This window comes from Chenopodium quinoa, unplaced genomic scaffold (assembly GCF_001683475.1).
Source record: "Chenopodium quinoa cultivar QQ74 unplaced genomic scaffold, ASM168347v1, whole genome shotgun sequence".
NCBI lineage: Eukaryota > Viridiplantae > Streptophyta > Magnoliopsida > Caryophyllales > Amaranthaceae > Chenopodium > Chenopodium quinoa.
In genome coordinates this window covers 324,023-342,159 of record NW_018744124.1, presented here as the reverse complement: position 1 = coordinate 342,159, position 18,137 = coordinate 324,023, and the positions used below count along the sequence as shown (strand labels likewise).

Sequence of the window (18,137 nt, the reverse complement as noted above, 5' to 3'; positions counted from 1 at the left end):
CTACTACTAACACAGCAATTAGGAATTAGGACTAATTTCAAATTATGGTTTTTGTAATTTTGCAAACATTTGGTTGTATCCTCTAACTTCTTATTTTGAAGAATTCTGATTCCCCCCCCCCCCCCCCCCGCCAATACCCTCCTGTGTTTGAATGAGGATCTTGAATGAAACAGCTACTCCTTTTTTATAAGGAGCTTTTGGGTTGGTAAAATTGTTGCTTTTGCTGCCTGTCCAATTGTTTTTGAATTGCTTTTAAATTTTGTGAATTTTTTGGGGGGGAAATGAAATTTTTGGGAGGCAAAAAAAATTCCCTCCCAAAAACACCCCTCCCTTCACGTGAATAAGAGAAGGAAAGAGAGGGAAAATAACAAAGGGGCCTCATGGCCTCCACTAAAAAGGGACCACCTTTTTTTCCCTCCTTTTTTTACACTACTAATTACATACACTTTACTTTAATTTACTCCCTTAAAATAAGAAAAGTAACCAACTCTTCACTCAAGATCCCACCATCTAGAAATAGATGCTGCATGTGTAAGAACCTGTGGTTAATCTGCTCCCCAATATTACAAGTGTAAAAATTGGATCGTCACAGGGTCATTGAAAGGCGAAAGCCATGACCAAAGAAAGACATATAAAGCACGCAATCAGCAAAGCTGAGTACATACAAGCTGCGAAATAAATTAAAAAATACCTAACATGCTACTAAAATCAAGCATAAGCATCATTAAATTATAGACTCGGCACATGACTCAACCATCAAATTTATTAAGACTTCACTGGTTAATATTAACTAACTCATTTATTTATTACATTGGATTTAGCAATAGACAAGGTTGTCCAACCCATGTCCCATTTGGAACATCAATAAAAGAAAAATCCCATGCCTCCTTTCGGAAACATCAATAAACATCCAACGACCACGGACGCGACTCCGTGACCGTAGTTAGTATGAGATCTCACCTAACTCCTATTTTTAAAAGAATAATATTTGAAATAGGAGACTCGTAGATCAGACGGCCTCGATAAAAGTACACGACTAATACCCCATGTACCCCAACCCCTGATTGTCATTACTCTAGATGTGCACCAATCCAGAGTTTTATTGCTCATGCATCTTGCGCTTTACGTGATTTACAGGTTTAGACTTGGTGATGACTCATATGCAAATTAAACAATACAATCAATCCAATATCAATTCAATCAAGTAAAACAACTTTCCAATTTCAATTCTTGATTTATTAGTGACAAACAACACTTATTATTTATTCCTTTACTACCTCGGTGTATAAACACCTTGAGTGCATAAGGCACCCCAAAGCCTTAACCTCGTCTTATAAGACTTGAATTCTTCCTTTACTCATCCTATTTCAATAATCATGAATGAGTAATAAATTAATCTTTACACCAATTGCATACCTTTGCCTCTAAGCGGACCTTGCATAATTAGAGCACAAATAATACTTGCAATATAAAATAGTGCACATCATATGACATTCACAATGTATAACCAAACAATTTAACCCAGTCATCCCTATACATGATACTAAGTTCTCGATCCGTCCTTAAACATGCACCTACAAGCAAGGTTTCGTAACTCGTACGTACCTTGAATAAACGAATTGGTATGCCACTTTACTATCTAGAAATCACCTTCAATAAACTCCTCTCCTAATCCAAACAATTACATCTCAATCAATACCCAATCAATCAAATTTACAGCAATACTAACTTATTTTAAAACCTTCAAAATACAAATCAAACAACACTTTAAAACCTTCCCTTTAGTTAAAATTAAAGGCTTATATGTAGTTCTTTAAATTTTCATCATAAAAACCTTAAAATACACTCTTATACGTGAAATTACAGCAAGTTTAAAGTTTAATAAAAATCTTAAAATTATTTAAAAACTCCTAATAATCTCCCTTTTAATGGGTGATTAAACCCTCTTTATAAAACATCAAAAGTAATACTTAGAAACTATTTCTAGCACTTAAAACTTCAATAAAAACATATATTTATGCTTAATTAACTTTAAACATAATTAATTTTATCAATAAAACTCAAGGATATTATTTTAAGTATAAAAAAAACTTCGTTAAAATCGAAAACTGTCCGAAAATCATATTTAGAGGCTGAATTTTTTAAAACATTGTTTCCACATGAAAAACACTACTTTTTCATCAAAATCGGATGAGTTCAGAAACTGATCGGGATTAAAATGGGATTAATATAAACGAATTAAAACACGAATTTAAGTGTTCAAAATAATCTGGAATTAAGTTAAACTAATCATTAGTTATAATCACCAAAATTTCAAAACATCGTTACTGTAAAAGCCCTAAATCAATTGTTCATAAAAACCCTAAAATCATGATTTTCAATAAATTGAAACCCTAGGTTTATAATTCATAAAATATGAAAATTTATAACATAAATAAAATCTGAAATTTATAATCTTTATACCATCAAAATATAATTTGATACTAATATAATCTTTATACTAAAATCAAAACCCAAAACAATTAAATTAACATTAAGCAAAATAATGAAACAAAGGAGGATGAAAATAAGACTAACCTTTTTGTGTGAGAAATTTTTGGAGATTCATGGGGTATTTATAGGAGAGAGTTATTGTAGGGTAAAAAGGAAAATTGGGCCTCATAAAAATAATGGGTCAATTAAGTAAACAAATGGGTTAGGCTTGTTTGATTGGACATAAATTGTAGAATAAAGGTGCATAAAATAATTTGTTGATTAATAGAAAGTCATACGACTATTACAAATGAAATCTAAATCAACAAATATATAAATTAAATTAGGGTTTTCTTCAAGCTACGATTTTTGAATAGATCTTACAATATGGTACATTTCTCGCACACATTGATAGAATATACAACCTTTTCGAAGAGACGGTCTAACGGTTTGTTGTAGGCGTTAGGATGATTTTCATCTTATTCACTTGAACGCATTTGAAGATATGACAATCGTTGAAATTCCGAACAACTCTTTATCAACAAACTGATAATAAGGCATAATATGATTTAATAAACCCTAAACAAACCCAAACAACTAAACTAACAAAAACTAATGACTCCACTATAAGGAAACGAACGAACATCTACACTAGTAGTGTAGATTTATTGATATCTAAATTGCAAAACTAATGAAAAATAAGGGGAAAGGGGTCAGAAATGGTCTAATTTTCAAAGAAATTAGAATATTTCCAGCCTAAACGGCCAAAAAAAATTGGAAACCCCTAGAAGTGAGAAGAAGAGAAGGAGAGAGAAGAAGCGTTCGTTAATACTTACTCATATTGGAATGGATTGGTGTAAATTTCCGTACAAAAAAAAAGTACTGCTAAGGAGTATTAAAAAGAACGGAAATCTCATAATAATCTACTGTAAAAATTTTGGTCTCATTGTCGGAATGATTTCTATAGTTCATTAATGCAATGAATTGTACTTGAACTCTAAGTCCATTCTAATCGGTTCTAAAAGGTCCAACAAAAAATGAATTGGAATAGTGTTAGAGTCCATTACATCCATTTAATTATTTGGTTAGGCGTTTTAGGTATGGAATATCATACTTAGTTGATTACTACTCCACCCCATTCCCTAAAAAGTAAAATCTTATACTCAAATCACCCCTCACAATCCATTTCTTTAATGAACTGTAAAAGACATTCCAAAAATAAGTCAAACAAGCTTAGACTAGTATGAATACATTCCTCCCTAGCATGAGATCCACACCAATCCATCCCATTACCCAAACAACCTCTTAGGGGTAAGGTGAGTATATATGGGATTCTATGAGAATTAGGTTGAGTTAGAAGCCTTTTGGTATGAGATTCCATGGTTAAATTGTTTAACCTAACAATAAAATAATTTAAATAAATTCTACCTCCATTGCAACCTGTTTTAAAACATCTATCCAAACACACCATTAGTTTCTTTTTGTGGTTCCTGTTTTGACCAAAAGAAATAAATGAAATACAACCATTGGAACTTAAAAACCAATTATGCAAAACAAATGGTCGAAATCTAGGGTCGGTTTGTTTATTTTGATGGAAAACATTTTATAGCAAATCAATAGTTAAATCTTCCCTAATTTGATTCTTAAATAATACTCCTGTTAGAGATATTAGAATTATTAGATCTAACCAATTAAGATTTCAACTTGTATAGACACAATGATTTAACATGACTCAAACTTAAATCTCATACGTGAATCACATTATACCTTAGAGGCTTAGAGCCTCGATCCAATTTGTTTCATATTGTCTTAATGGGCCTCTCTTTATCTAGGGTTGTACAAGTTCGAGTTTGGTTACTTGTCAAAAAGTTAATTTGGGTAACCATTACTTTCAATTAGATGTGTCAATTCGAGTGTTCGAGTTGGGATCAGTGGAATTGATTCTATTTTAAATTTGAGTCATACTAAATATATTTTGTACATACAAGTCGAAATCTGCATTTGATTTTTTTTTCGTATTAATTTTGAGTCAGGTCAGTTATAAATTCTTAAATGGACCTGATTCACACTAATTTACTATGGACCACTAATAAAAACATTAGGTAAATTATGGTTGTTTTATTAGTAAAAATGATATGTCCATTTTATATAGTATTTTACCCCCGTCCCTTGGTCATTATTAGTAGTGTTTTTGGCTCTTTCGAGCCACTTTTATTACTAATTTGTGTTTTCTAGTGTTTTCATAGTTTTAGTTGTATTTACAGGAAATTGCACTCTTGGAGCATTTTCCCGGGCTTTATGGATCAACTACGGAAGTTAGAAGGACACGACCTCTTTTGAAGCCCAGGATCGGTGAGAGCCGATGATTAAGGGCTCGGTATGAGACACCGAGGCTATTGGATCGTTTGATCAAGACCCGATGAGGAAACTTAGATTGGGCCGAAGAATTGAGCCCAATCAAAATCCGAGCCTCGAAGAAGAAGACCGGGCCCGATCGGGCAAGCTTGCGCCCGATCAGGCGCGGCGCGGCGTTGGTGCTATGCATGCTTATAGCGCGCCCGATCGTGCGAGCGTCTAGCACGATCGGGCGATGTTGCTGAGAAGGAACGCGAAGTAAAAGGCGGGCCCGATCGGGCGGCCCTTCGCCCGATCGGGCGCGTGTTTCTATAGGACCTGATTAGTTTAGTTTTAATTTTTGTTTTAGGGAACGTTTTTATACGAGTTTTGTACGGAATTTTGAGGATCTTCTTTTCCTAGACTTTCTCTCTCTACTGAGGATTTTTCTCTCTCTTAACTTTTCTCTCAACTCTTGTTCTTAATTATTTCCATTAATACAGATTAGTTTGGTAACTATTTTCTCTTCTCTTAATCTTAGTTGTTTATTTTACTTCTTTCACCATGACTTGTTTTATTGCTTTGATTAGTTTAACCTCTATTATGTGTGAGTAGCTTTCATTCTAGGGTTTGTGGGGATCCATAAATAATATGAAGGGGTAATTTATTGTTGTTGATTATTAATGCTAGATTAATTTTCTATTGATTAGTTTAATGCTCTGTGATTAGATTAGGCTTGATCTTTTATGCATGAGTTTGACAATATTGATTCGAGATTCGACAGATGAGAATTGATGTTTAGGTCTAGTTTCAATAGGCAGATTAATTTATAAATGGTTAGGTCGAGATTCGATAGATGAGATTTAATACCGGTAAATTAATTGTGTGATTATAATACGTAGCGAAAGCCCTTTATAATCTGATTAATGTATGCATTGATGAATGATTATTATAATCTACCCTGGAATATTATTTATTGGTGAACCTATGCCCTAAATCCTTTTATATATTATTCTCTCCTTATTCTTAATCTTCGTAGTTTAGTTTTACATTCAAATTCACATATTGGTTACTTCATAATCTAGATTATTTTAGTTAATTAGGAATAGAAAGACTTGTTTCCCTGTGGAGTTCGACCCTACTTCCCTATCTACTTTAGTTAGAGGACTTAGGTAATTATTTTTGATTAGGGGATACAACTTTACCCTGTCAAAAAAAAGGGTCACTATAATAGAAAAAAGGTCTCTATGTTGAAATAAATGTTATTTTGGTAATATATAGGTTGTAAGAGGTTAATTTTTGTAATGAAATATTTTATATACTGGTTAAATGAATAATAAAGATCATTATGTTAAATTTAGGGTCATAACGTTGTACTTTAAGTTTACAATAATATTCAACGGTATACTAGTTTTAATAAAGGTTACTATGTTAAAAATAAGGTTATTACTATGTAAAAACTAAAGGTCACTAGGTTCAATATAATGTCAGTTGCGTGTGTATAAGTCTCGGGTCCACAATAACATTATTGTGGATCAGGTCCACGTAAGTCTTTCTGCAGGTCAGTTTTTAATACCTCTAATTTCAAGTTGCCTTGTTATTATTAGCTCTAAAATACAAAGTATTTCGAAAACTTTTGGTACTTGCCTTTTTTTTTTTTTTTTGAATAGTTTGATACTTGCTTATTCGAATATTGAGTTCTGTTGCATAATGATTATTTCAAATTTGCAACTATGTTGACACCAGGGCCGTTTCTGAGTTTTTAGGGGCCTAAGGGCAAACTAATAATTAGGGGCCCCTATAAATTTGGGTGTGCGCAATATACTAAATATACATTCAATTTCCGTAAAACTATACTTAAAAAAATAATAGTACTGTATTAACTTAAAGTGCGAATATACTATAGTTAAAATAAAATGTTTATCTATGTAGCATAAAATTCACTAACCCAAAAAAAAAGTAAACAAAAATAAACAAACTTTAAAGAAGTAGGGGGAAAAAAAACAAGAAGAAAATCATGCGGATGGGACTTGGGAATATCATATATGTACTAATAAGCATTAGAAATAATCAAAATGAATAGTATTAATATACTTAGCTTTTCATAAGATTTATTAGAAATATTATACCTTGTTTGTCTCAGATTATACTGCATGTAATCTATTTTTGGTGTTTTAAAATGTCACTTTATTTAACATATTTTAAAATGTTTCCTTCATCTTCTTAAGTGCCTCAAAATATTTTGTACAATATTATAGAATGGGAGAGTAGTAAATAAAAAATTTGTAAAGGTGACTATAAAATGAAACTCAAAAATTAAAAAAATGAGAGGGAAGATTGAAACAAATACAAAAAAGAAAACAAGTAAAAATAATGAAAATTATATGCTCTGGAAAAAAAAATTAAAAACAAAACCAAACAAAATAACTAATGGTTAAAATAAAAAGAAGAATATAGATTAAAAGTAAAGAAAGAAGTAAAAAAAGAAACAAAAAGATAAACTGTTAGGTCTTGAACCCTGTTTTGCTGAAATACAAGGCCAATTAAATTCCACTATAACAACTTGCTTTGACCACTAAGCTAGCTTATTTATTAGTATAACATTTAAGGAAATATATATTTGTAGCTTAACTATTTTTCCTTAAAACAGCGAATTTGATTTCGGGGCCCTGGGCGACTGCCCCGGCTGCCCTGGGCCAGCGACGACACTGGTTGACACTAAAATTATTTCATTTATTACTTAAAAAATTCTTTGTTGGAATTATGGACATACACATGTAACACATGTACACATCTACTATAACTAGTATTTTCTTAACTAATTGTCTTATGTTGCAACGACGAATTACCTTTTCCCCATTTGCAATTAAAATAAACATTCAATATGTAGTTCATATATCTTATGTATATATGTTATGTGATGTTCAATTACTTACTTTGTTTATCCACAATTTCATTTCATATTTTTTACACATTCAAAAAATTCAATCCTAAACCTAATAGTTTAATTCAATTACCTATAATAATATTTTTAGTTCGAATTTTTCAACTTTCATATTCAATTCCGATTTATCGGGTTTTTTTCACAAGCCCTACACTTATCCCCTATCAATTAATTACTTTTTAACCCTTTTTAACCAATTTTCTTACCAACATAACTTTTTACGTAATTCATTACCTCAAAAAGTTTGATTTCTATACCTTGCAACAAGTGTTCACTCTAACGCGTAACCGTAGAACTCCACTCTCCAAAGCTAACTAAAATTAGAAGCAACACTCTCCTCAAACCCTCACCTCTTTAATCATCACCTACACGCAAACCCTTAACCTTAATCTAAACTTTTTTTTAAGATAATTACTTAATTAATTTATTAATACTACGAGTATACTCTTGCAGTCTCTCCTCCACTAATCATTTTATAAAAACACATCACTTAATTTTAATTTTATAAAATAACTCTTTACATGTGTCGTTTACTCAAAGCCTTAAGCTTTGCTACACTTACACATCATAACCCCATAAAATAAGGTCACAAATATATCCACAAAATAAATAAAAGCTTTATTATATTATATAGTTTTTATACAAATAAGATTTGGCACCTGTCCTTAGCATAATACTCGCTGGTTACCCTTGTCAATCTTATCTGTACTGTTTATTCACCCTGCTTCTCCACTACACTCAATCACAACTCACCAACAATATGTTTTGTGCGTAGATTTTTTTTAAAAGATGTTTTTTTTTGTATTTTTAATTAATTAGTCAATGGGTGATTGACACTTGTCATATTTTGGGTTCCGTAGATAAATTATTTTAATGACCTAGATTTAAAATTGTCTCGCTTATTTTTAGGAAAAGTAAAACACAAATTAAATATAGTACATGTTACACGCTAACGTATCACAAATTCACAATCACATCATTTGCATGGATGCAATTAAAAATCATGATCTAGATCCTAAATCCTAAAATGGTAAAAGTAACTTTTTGATATTTTAAATTTAGTTATCTCAGCTCCATCCAAATTTGGGAGTCGGCCAGCATTTTTCTACAATGCTCGAAAATATATATGATCCTTAAACGATAACTTAATTGCAAAATTTAGGGTCTATTCTCATTGACTGAACTCAGCTGAATTGAACTGAACTGAAATGAAATGAATATTTTATAAGAGATGGAAATTAGGAGCTGAACTGAATTGAACTGAACTGAACTGAATTGAACTGAACTGAATTGAACTGAACTGAACTGAGCTGAATTTCAACGTAAGAGAACGGACCCTTAATATATCTTGTTTTCGAGTATAGTTAGAGCTATGTACTACTTCATATTTTTTAGTACTACTTTCGATTTTTATTATTTGCAATTTTGGAATATTTTATATCTCATATATAATTTTCGATAGTAGTCGGGAGGCTAATGAAAGTCCTATCATCTATCTTATAGAGTACTAGACTAGAATTACACTCAAGACGACTAAACCTTTAGAATTTGAGGATAAAACTTAACAGTTGAGAAAATAAACACTTACAACGCTAGTGTTAAGTGATGGAAAAAAATAGAAAAAAATAATGCTAAAACAAAGAATTAATAATAAATTGTGAGGTTATTAATGGAAATATTATAACTAACAATATGCAAAATATAAAATTATTCCGAATATAGTAATCTCTCATAGTAGGTAATGTTATTGGTTAGTCAACTAGGTAATTGATCAACAAGCTAATAAGATGCTTCCAATAAATGTCAATTGTCCACCTTAATATTGCCCAAATTATAAAAATACAAGTATTCACAATTCACACTGCATTCACACTTAGCACACATATACAGACTGGACTTTGAAGGTGAAGAGATTCATTACTTAACTAATAATTAAATTAACACCACCTTATTCTTTGGATACTCTAACTTAGCTAACACGGATGTAACTATGACCTCACTCACTGTTTTTCCTCTTTAAGGGACTATTTCCTCTATTTGACGTACTCCACTAGAGCACCTCTCCTTTTGAGCCGACTTCTGTATTAAGGAACAAAGGAAGTAATACATTACGAAGTACTTCTATTGATCACTAGCTAATAAGCAATTTTGAGAACCTGTATTAGCACGATTTCTTAATACTTATAACATGTTGACTTTTATGTTGCATATATACGTTCTAATTTGACAATAGGATAGTTATGCTAAATAAAAGCTAGGAAAAACATAGTCATGTGCAATCTTATTAAATTTGACTTAATCTATTAGATAATTATAAACCGACTAATAAGGAGTAATAAAGAGATAATATCTACAAAACTTGGAGCCGTGTTTTGAAAACCCCAGGTGGCATGTTATTACTTTCTATCACCTTCGAAAAAACAAAATAAAAAATAAATAAATTATAAGAAGAAGCTTCAAAAAGGGTGAGGTGTCGCTTTGTAATTGGCATACAATAGTTGGTTAAGAAATGGAGAAAATTGGAAGGAATAAGGAAAATATGTTGGACCACACATACAGATTGAATGAATGAATACTATAATAAATAACATTTGACAAAAACTAAATAAGATAATAGGATAGTAAAGGTTAGCTAAGTGTTTAAAGTTGTTATCTATCTGAAACCATGCCAAACATGTGCACGTTAAGTTAAAAGAACCTTAACACATTAACACATCATCACTAAATTAGAGGTAATCAAATCACATGGGCAACTAAGGAAACATAGGCGGTTACCTTTTGTTACTCTATTCCAGCCCACATACATCCATTCTCCATTATTAACCTAAATTATTCTAATGCCGACTATAATCGACTAATCAACTATTATACGTAAATGCATATCAAGATTGCTTGCCAACTGTCTTAGCTGGTTAAAGTATTGAAACAACACTAAAAGCTTGATAGCTAGTTCAAATATACTCTATGTATTAAAACGATTGTGATCTTATTGATTTATAGTCGTAATGAACAATATTGCACTGCATATATAATATGTACAAAAAATTTCTTAATTACATGGTAATAAATCAAATCAATATGTAATTTCTACTACTAAAATTTATTAATAAATATTTCACCCAATAATAATTTTGTAACAACAATAATAATTATAATCATAATGACAAGAATCAACCTCTCTATTATTTACAAGAAATACCCAAAAAAAAAAAAAGTATTTTTTGAAGTAATTAATAAATCAATGAAGACTAAAAGGGCGAGGCTTCTTAGATGGATGTGGACTTTCAACCTCTTGATCAAAGCAAGCTTGTTTGATAACACCATCAAAGTCAACGGTCAAATGATTATCAGGAAACGCCGGTAAATTCAAATCGAAATCGACACGACTATGTGTCACGGTGGATGTTGCGGCGGCGCCGTCAGACACGGTGGAGTTCGCAGCGGCGGTAGCGGTTATAATAGCGGTGGCCGAAACACTTTTATTATTATTATTACTAATCCCACCTTCATAGTGACACCTTTTGTGACCACCTAAGGCTTGACCACTAGGAAAAGACTTGTTACAAATCGTGCACACGTGCGATTTACCACCGCCGGTAGAGGTGGAGGAAGACGAGGTAGCGGTTGCAGTGGTTGCTATTGTGGTATGTAAACCGTCTACGACAGCCGGTTTCCGGTGACTGGCTTTATGACCGCCTAAAGCTTGGTAAGAAAGAAACTCCTTGTCACATACTCCACACTTGTACGTCACCCTTTGTTGTTGTTGGTGTTGGTATTGTTCCTTTTCTTTGGATGTGGCGCCGCGAGCGAGCATGACAAGGCAGAGAGCGAGGTACTCCTCCTCGGAAGGCGGGGAGTCGAGGCGAGGCCGCTTGGACCGCTTCTTCTTGGTCATCATGAGATTCTCATCGGATTTCATCGGTGAATTGGACGAGTTGAGCGCCTCAAGAGCCATATATGAACAACCAAGAGAGAAGGAGAGATTGAAATGAATTTGGTGGAAGTGAAGAGAAAGAGTGAGAGAATGAAATGAGTTTGTGTTGTGTTGTGGTGTGTTGTAGGTAAATAATGTTGTGGTGGGGAAGTAGGGGAAAGCAAGGGAATATATATATAGTAATTTGGGAAAAGGGGGAAAGGAAAGGAAATGAGTTGTTGGAGAAGAGAAGTGAAGTCGGTCAACTAAGAGAGAGTAGTAGAGGAGTGGGGAAAGAGAGGTGGTGGCTAAGTAGATCAGGCAAATTTTGGACTTTTTCCAGGTCAAATACCCACTTTTACACACTATTTTTATGTTTTCTTTAATTTTTTCCTACTCCATAATATAATCCTTTTGGATTTTATTTTATATACTTGTATATCGGATTTACTACGTATGTATACCTTGCGTATATCTTTTTGATTTGCATTAAATTTTTAAGTATCTTTCTATTGTCATAATGAGGTGTATAGTCAAGTATCATTTTAACTTTTTACTGTTAATTACGAGTAATATTTATAAAAATATTACTATCACTGAATTGTATTATTATATTACCTTCGAATTGTATTATTATATTACCTTCGAATTGTATTATATGCAAATTTGGGGTATTATTTGTGAGACATAAAAAATTCTATAGTTGCATATAATACGATCCGGAGGAGGTAGTATAAATTTGATTGTTATTGTTGTGTTAATGTTAATTATTTTTTTTAAATAAAAGTAATTAGTTGAATAACAAGTGTTAGTCAAACTTGTGCGTCTATTGAGAAATAGAGATAATAAAAACGAAGTACAGAAGTACTAAATGTTTTAGATCTGAAACTACCATATTTATGTAAATATAGTTATTTACTATTAAAAAAAAATGTAAATATAGTTACACACCTATACCTACATGTTTGTAATTGGATTCCTAAATGTGCAGCTTACTCGTTTCAAAGATTATGTGCAACTTGCAATTAGTCAACAAAAATCAAACAATAAATATATGGAATACTTTGCGTTGAATAGTTACTGTTGATACTCATATATACTTGTCCAATTTATTGTTCAATAGAACCCTCAATTAGAGGATGTCAACATTAAAATCTGATATTGATCAACCTCACACATATACGGATTTACCTAAAACTACAGAATACTTAGCAAATTAAAATTAATTACTTAAGTTGATATTCATGTGTACGAGACTAGTCAATATTACGTTGATTACATAATCAAATTTCCTCATTATATAATAGTCAAAATATTATAGTCATAGTTTTTTTTTTTTTTTGAGGGAATATAGTCATAGTTTATTGATTTCATGTAGAAATGTTAAAGACAATTAAATCATATGATGTATATTAACAAATGGGATAAAGAATTATAAAATAATACCACTACTAGTACAGTCCACTCTATATTTTAGTTTCGGGGAAATTGGATCGTGTTTTAGTATTAATTTTTGGCATAAATAACATGTTCGTCTTTATCTTTATAATTTATGGATATTATTAAATCAATACATACTTTAATAGAGATTCATATACATGACCAAGTAAGCGTATGTAAAGATAATCTTGGGAAATATTGAATTGGATCCTAGTATCAACTTCACTCAAGTACGCCACATTTTTAAGAGTACCGAGTTATTGCCTAACTATTTAATTACTTTTCCATTATTTTAATTTTATTACGTTAAAAAGTTGAATATAGCTTGATATACGATAAACATAGTCCGATACTTTGTATCTATGTGCGACGCAAATAAGTGGTCCCATATTTTTATGTGATGCCTTCTACTCCTATCAATTTTGTTAAAAATAAATTATTAAAGCATGATTTACATACGACCCAAATCCTTATTGTAATAACTAATTAAGTAATCAAGATTTGTTGATCTTACTAATAGTAATTGAAATTACGTTTAACAAAATCAAATCCTTTTATTGTAATAATCAAGATTAGGGATGGGATCTTGGTGACAATTAAATTTTAGATAATTGGTATATGAGATTGATATGAGGTAGATATTAAGTTATGCCATAAATTTGGATCTAATATTAACTTGATTTGTGATGTTTAACTTTAGATTTGATTTTGGAATTTGGGATTGGTAGAATAAGAAAGATATGAGGTTCTCTTTGGGTTTTTTTAAGACAAGAATGCAATGTTAATGAAAGCCAAATAAATTTATGTCTTACCTCTTTTTTTTTTTTCTTTTTTTTTAGAACTTATGTCTAACTGGATTGACCTATGTCTGGACAATTAATTTAACCTGGTTTTAAGTCATACCTAAAAGTCCCTACCTAAAACAAGATAATTTATGGTATGTTCGGTAATACTGTAGGTTTTTTTTTCGAAAGTCATATGATGTTATATATGTGTCATATAATAAATCACTAGTTAGGCAAACATGTTGAAACCATGACAATTTAGTAAACTGACAGTAAAAAAAAATGAAAACTTTATTTTATTTTTATTAATTATTTGGGTTTCAAAAACAAAAAAAACTAGAAACAAATAACACTGAGAAATAGATTCTACAAACCAATAAGATTAACTCTTTACCTAATTCATGTTTTTGGTTGACAATAGCTTCAAAACTAAGGGTTTGTTCCGATTTACTGAACTGAGTTGAATTGAACTGCACTGAATATTTTATGAGAGAAGGAAATTAGGAACTGAACTGAACTTAATTGAACTGAATTAAAAAATAAGCTGAAGAGAATAGACCCCAATAATGCTATTTCAATTTGCACAAATTTGAAAAAAAAAACGAGTATATTTATCTCATATTTTCATCCCACACTATCTACTTTAATCACATCTATCAGACAGATGATCGAATCATCGAAAAATTTGTTGAACTTGGTCACTATAGTCCAATTAAGCATGATGCAACATCTTCAATAGGGACTTATTTGTTCTTACTATTTTGATAGTGTAGGTTTCTTCCTCGAAAGAAATGTCAAAAAAAAATATACTCTTAAGTTAGGCAAATGTACATTATTGTAGATCTTGATGAGTCTAAATACATCCATACAACCATATTGGCTTCTATAGTTCTATATTCTTTATAATATAATTAACTAAATTAATTATAGTTTTTTCTTTTTATGTATTTAAAAACTAAATTAAATTTTATCCTCTAATTGAAAGTCATATGTCATTTTTAATAGATATCAAAGTGTAACAATATCTTATGTGTATATCAAGTTAGTTAAAATCAATCTCCTAGTCAGATTTCAATTCTTCTATGTAAGACAGATCGTAAATTCATCATATCATGCTCTCTCTTTCATACCATTATTTCATTATATAAACTTTTACAAGAGGGTTATTATAAATTTAAAATAGAAGTTTGATCTAACTCAATATACATATTGTACTTTGTAGATGAAGTATGACATTAGATTTGAGACGGTATTCTCTCTATTAGCGAATTAATTTGTTTGTATAAAATTAACTGCAAAATATAATTTAACATACAATATGTAAAGAGTAACTAATAAATCATGGAAGTCACAACACGCATGAAAATTTATTGAAATTTAAAGGCATGAATTAAATTAAACGAAGAACTTTTTGTAAAATCTATTAAGGACATAGCAAATAAACCTTTGAGATGAAAGAGATTCGACGAATATTACTACTACGTATTTTGTTATTTTATTTTTTTCAACGCGGTATATCGAATGAAAGGAGAATAAACTCATGCCTAACTAAAACTAAAGAAAATAAACTCCACATAACAATAGTAAGCATGTGCTTGTGTCATGGGTTAGGACGATAAATGGCATAATTATGAGGAAATTAAAGAGGATTTTGATTGAAAAAGATTATGCTGCCACTTCTAATTCATTTCCCATAACAAAATCACATGTTATAGCATTACTCTAGTCTCTACTAATCAATTGTGTCCATAATAATGAGGTGCAAAAGATTTTTGTTTGCTACCTTAATATATTTGTGAAGCCAATTAAAAGAGTTTAGAAGACTTAATTTGGTTTTTACGTCACTAGAACTTACGTCATTGCCTTATTATATATTTCTCACGTTACTTCCTCATTGTTGGACTGTTAGTTATGTAGGGAATTTGTGGTGAACCGCAATTAGAGGTGGCAAGTTGTTTATTGTATCGAGGTTGATTTGAGTTGGCTTAACTAGATCGAATTATGTTCTAATGATAAGTTATTCTATTTGAGTATAAATTAATCGAAATCATGTACCAGTTGGCAATGCAAGTAAAATCATAACAACTTTGGCGATATTAAGTTCATGTTTTTAGCCACTCTTGTATGTGGTTGACCACACCGTGTAACCACTTTTAAAATAATAAAGTAATCCCTATAACACTGATCAAGTAACCGCTGTTACACTGACCGAGTAACTCTTATAATACAGACGAATTAACCCCTTTAACACTGACCAAGTAACCTCTATTACACTATTGAGGTATTTCATATAATGGATGGCCACACCGTATAGCCGGACACATATAAGAATTTGTGTCATATTTTAGTTTGGTTTGAGTGATCGGTTTTCCAAAAACATGTACAATGTGTATGTTTAATCTCATAATTTGAATGCATCTTTGCAAAATGATTGCTTACATATGTTAACCATTTGATCAAAAATCATCCTTTAAGTCATGTAGCACATTGTAATTTGTTTCTTATTTATACTTTTTTTAAAATCTTAAATTTCAATTCTTCCTTCCCCTTTGAGACCCTTCCTAATTTTCCCATCACTTTTAGTGTTATAATAGTCCCACATATATTGATCTTATACATAGGGAAATACTTGATCAAGAAATTTCGATTTAATAAGCTATTATATCTAATTGCCTTAATACATTATTGGACTTTTGTGGTGCTCAAATCTAAGGTTCATAGTCTACATCCTTTCAAGAGTTATTTTAGTCTTCTTAGAGGATTTGTTCACGAAATATCCTTGTGTTTATTTATTTATTTTACAAGGTACCCTTATAGCCTGAAAATTGCACCAAACATCGATCCTTAATGAGTAAATATATACTTAATGAGTAACCACTTCACCTAAGATAAGCTGAAAGCTAGGTAGCTAACCCCTACAGTTAGTTGCACACAATGCATCAATATCAAATATGGGCCTAGGCTGTACCTAAGAGAGGAAATTCACTTCACAAAATCATAGAGCGAGGTTTCATCCCAATTATATGACAATAGAAGGAGTATATTTGTACATCCCTCGAGCCTTATTCATTGTTTAACTTTCTCTTCCTTTATTAATGTGAAACATCATGCGCTGTTTAGAAAATCTATACATATGCTGATATGGTTCAACACTGTATACAACCACACATATATGGAGTCATGCTAATCCTAAAGATCAATGCCATTGTTCTAATCTATATTATAATTGTAGAGTCACTTAACGAGAGCCCTCCAAATCCCCAATCCTCAACTCTCATGTATGAGAATTTATTTATTTATTTAAAGAAAAAATAACTACCAATCCCACTACTTTAATTTTTTTTATCCTTTTTTTTTAAAAAAATAAATCAATAACTACCCATTCACTATTTCTTTTTGTTTTTTATGGCACTACTATTAACATTTCACGTGTGTGTGTGTTTTTTTTTGTACGTAGTATTACATATAAAAAAAATGTACTCTAAATCCCCAACCCTTCGATTATAGTACTCTAAATCCACAACCCTTCAATTATATGCATTTTTCTAGGGACTACCCTCCAAACATTTTCCATTTCTTTAATCATCAAAAACAAAAACAAAAAAAAATATACAATGCGTTTTTGTGCAACTGGCCTCAGCGAAAAACTACTTGCAACAGAACAAAGTATGTAACTCCTACAGCAAGACACTAACCCATATGACACTAACTGAGTAACACGAGTAACCCCTATAACACTGAACGAGTAACCTTTATAACTTTGAAAAAGTAAACCCCGTGATAGCATTGTGTGGCCACCGACATAAAAGAGTAAGACCATGTTTTTGGAGCTTCTAAGCTTTGCTTAAAATATCATATTTCAGCATAGCACATCAGGTGTCAGCACATTATTAATACGATTATTATTAATACTCTTCACAACAGAGCTATCAGTCCAAAACCAAACATTATATCTCAAGTCTAAATTACAACATCAAAATCAACTTTCCACATTTTAAATATATTTTTTTTTCTTATACATCCCGTGCATTTTGCACAGTACACTCTAATTGTATCAAATTATGAGCAATATTGCTTTTAGGAAAGCGACCTTGCCAAATAATCACATAGTCACAACACTATTATTCAACTCACATCTTTACCACTAATTCAAACTAAGTTAAACCAAAACATTGAACAATGAACATAAACATGTAAAAAGCCAATATCATGTTTATACTATAGTTTAGACCACGAATACAGTTATACA

At 31.2% G+C, this 18,137-nt stretch overlaps 1 protein-coding gene across 1 annotated transcript; it reads right to left on the bottom strand.

The window, feature by feature from the left end:
• Positions 1–10,753: 10,753 nt before the first annotated feature.
• LOC110692644 (zinc finger protein ZAT10-like) lies at positions 10,754–12,086 on the bottom strand. The gene has a single exon (XM_021869676.1). The coding sequence runs from the start codon at positions 11,703–11,705 to the stop codon at positions 10,989–10,991; it is 717 nt and encodes a 238-aa protein (XP_021725368.1). The 5' UTR covers positions 11,706–12,086; the 3' UTR covers positions 10,754–10,988.
• Positions 12,087–18,137: the final 6,051 nt, after the last annotated feature.

Bases quoted from the DNA above. Each gene is read 5' to 3' on its own strand.
- LOC110692644 (XM_021869676.1), bottom strand. From the start codon at position 11,705: ATGGCTCTTGAGGCGCTCAACTCGTCCAATTCACCGATGAAATCCGAT.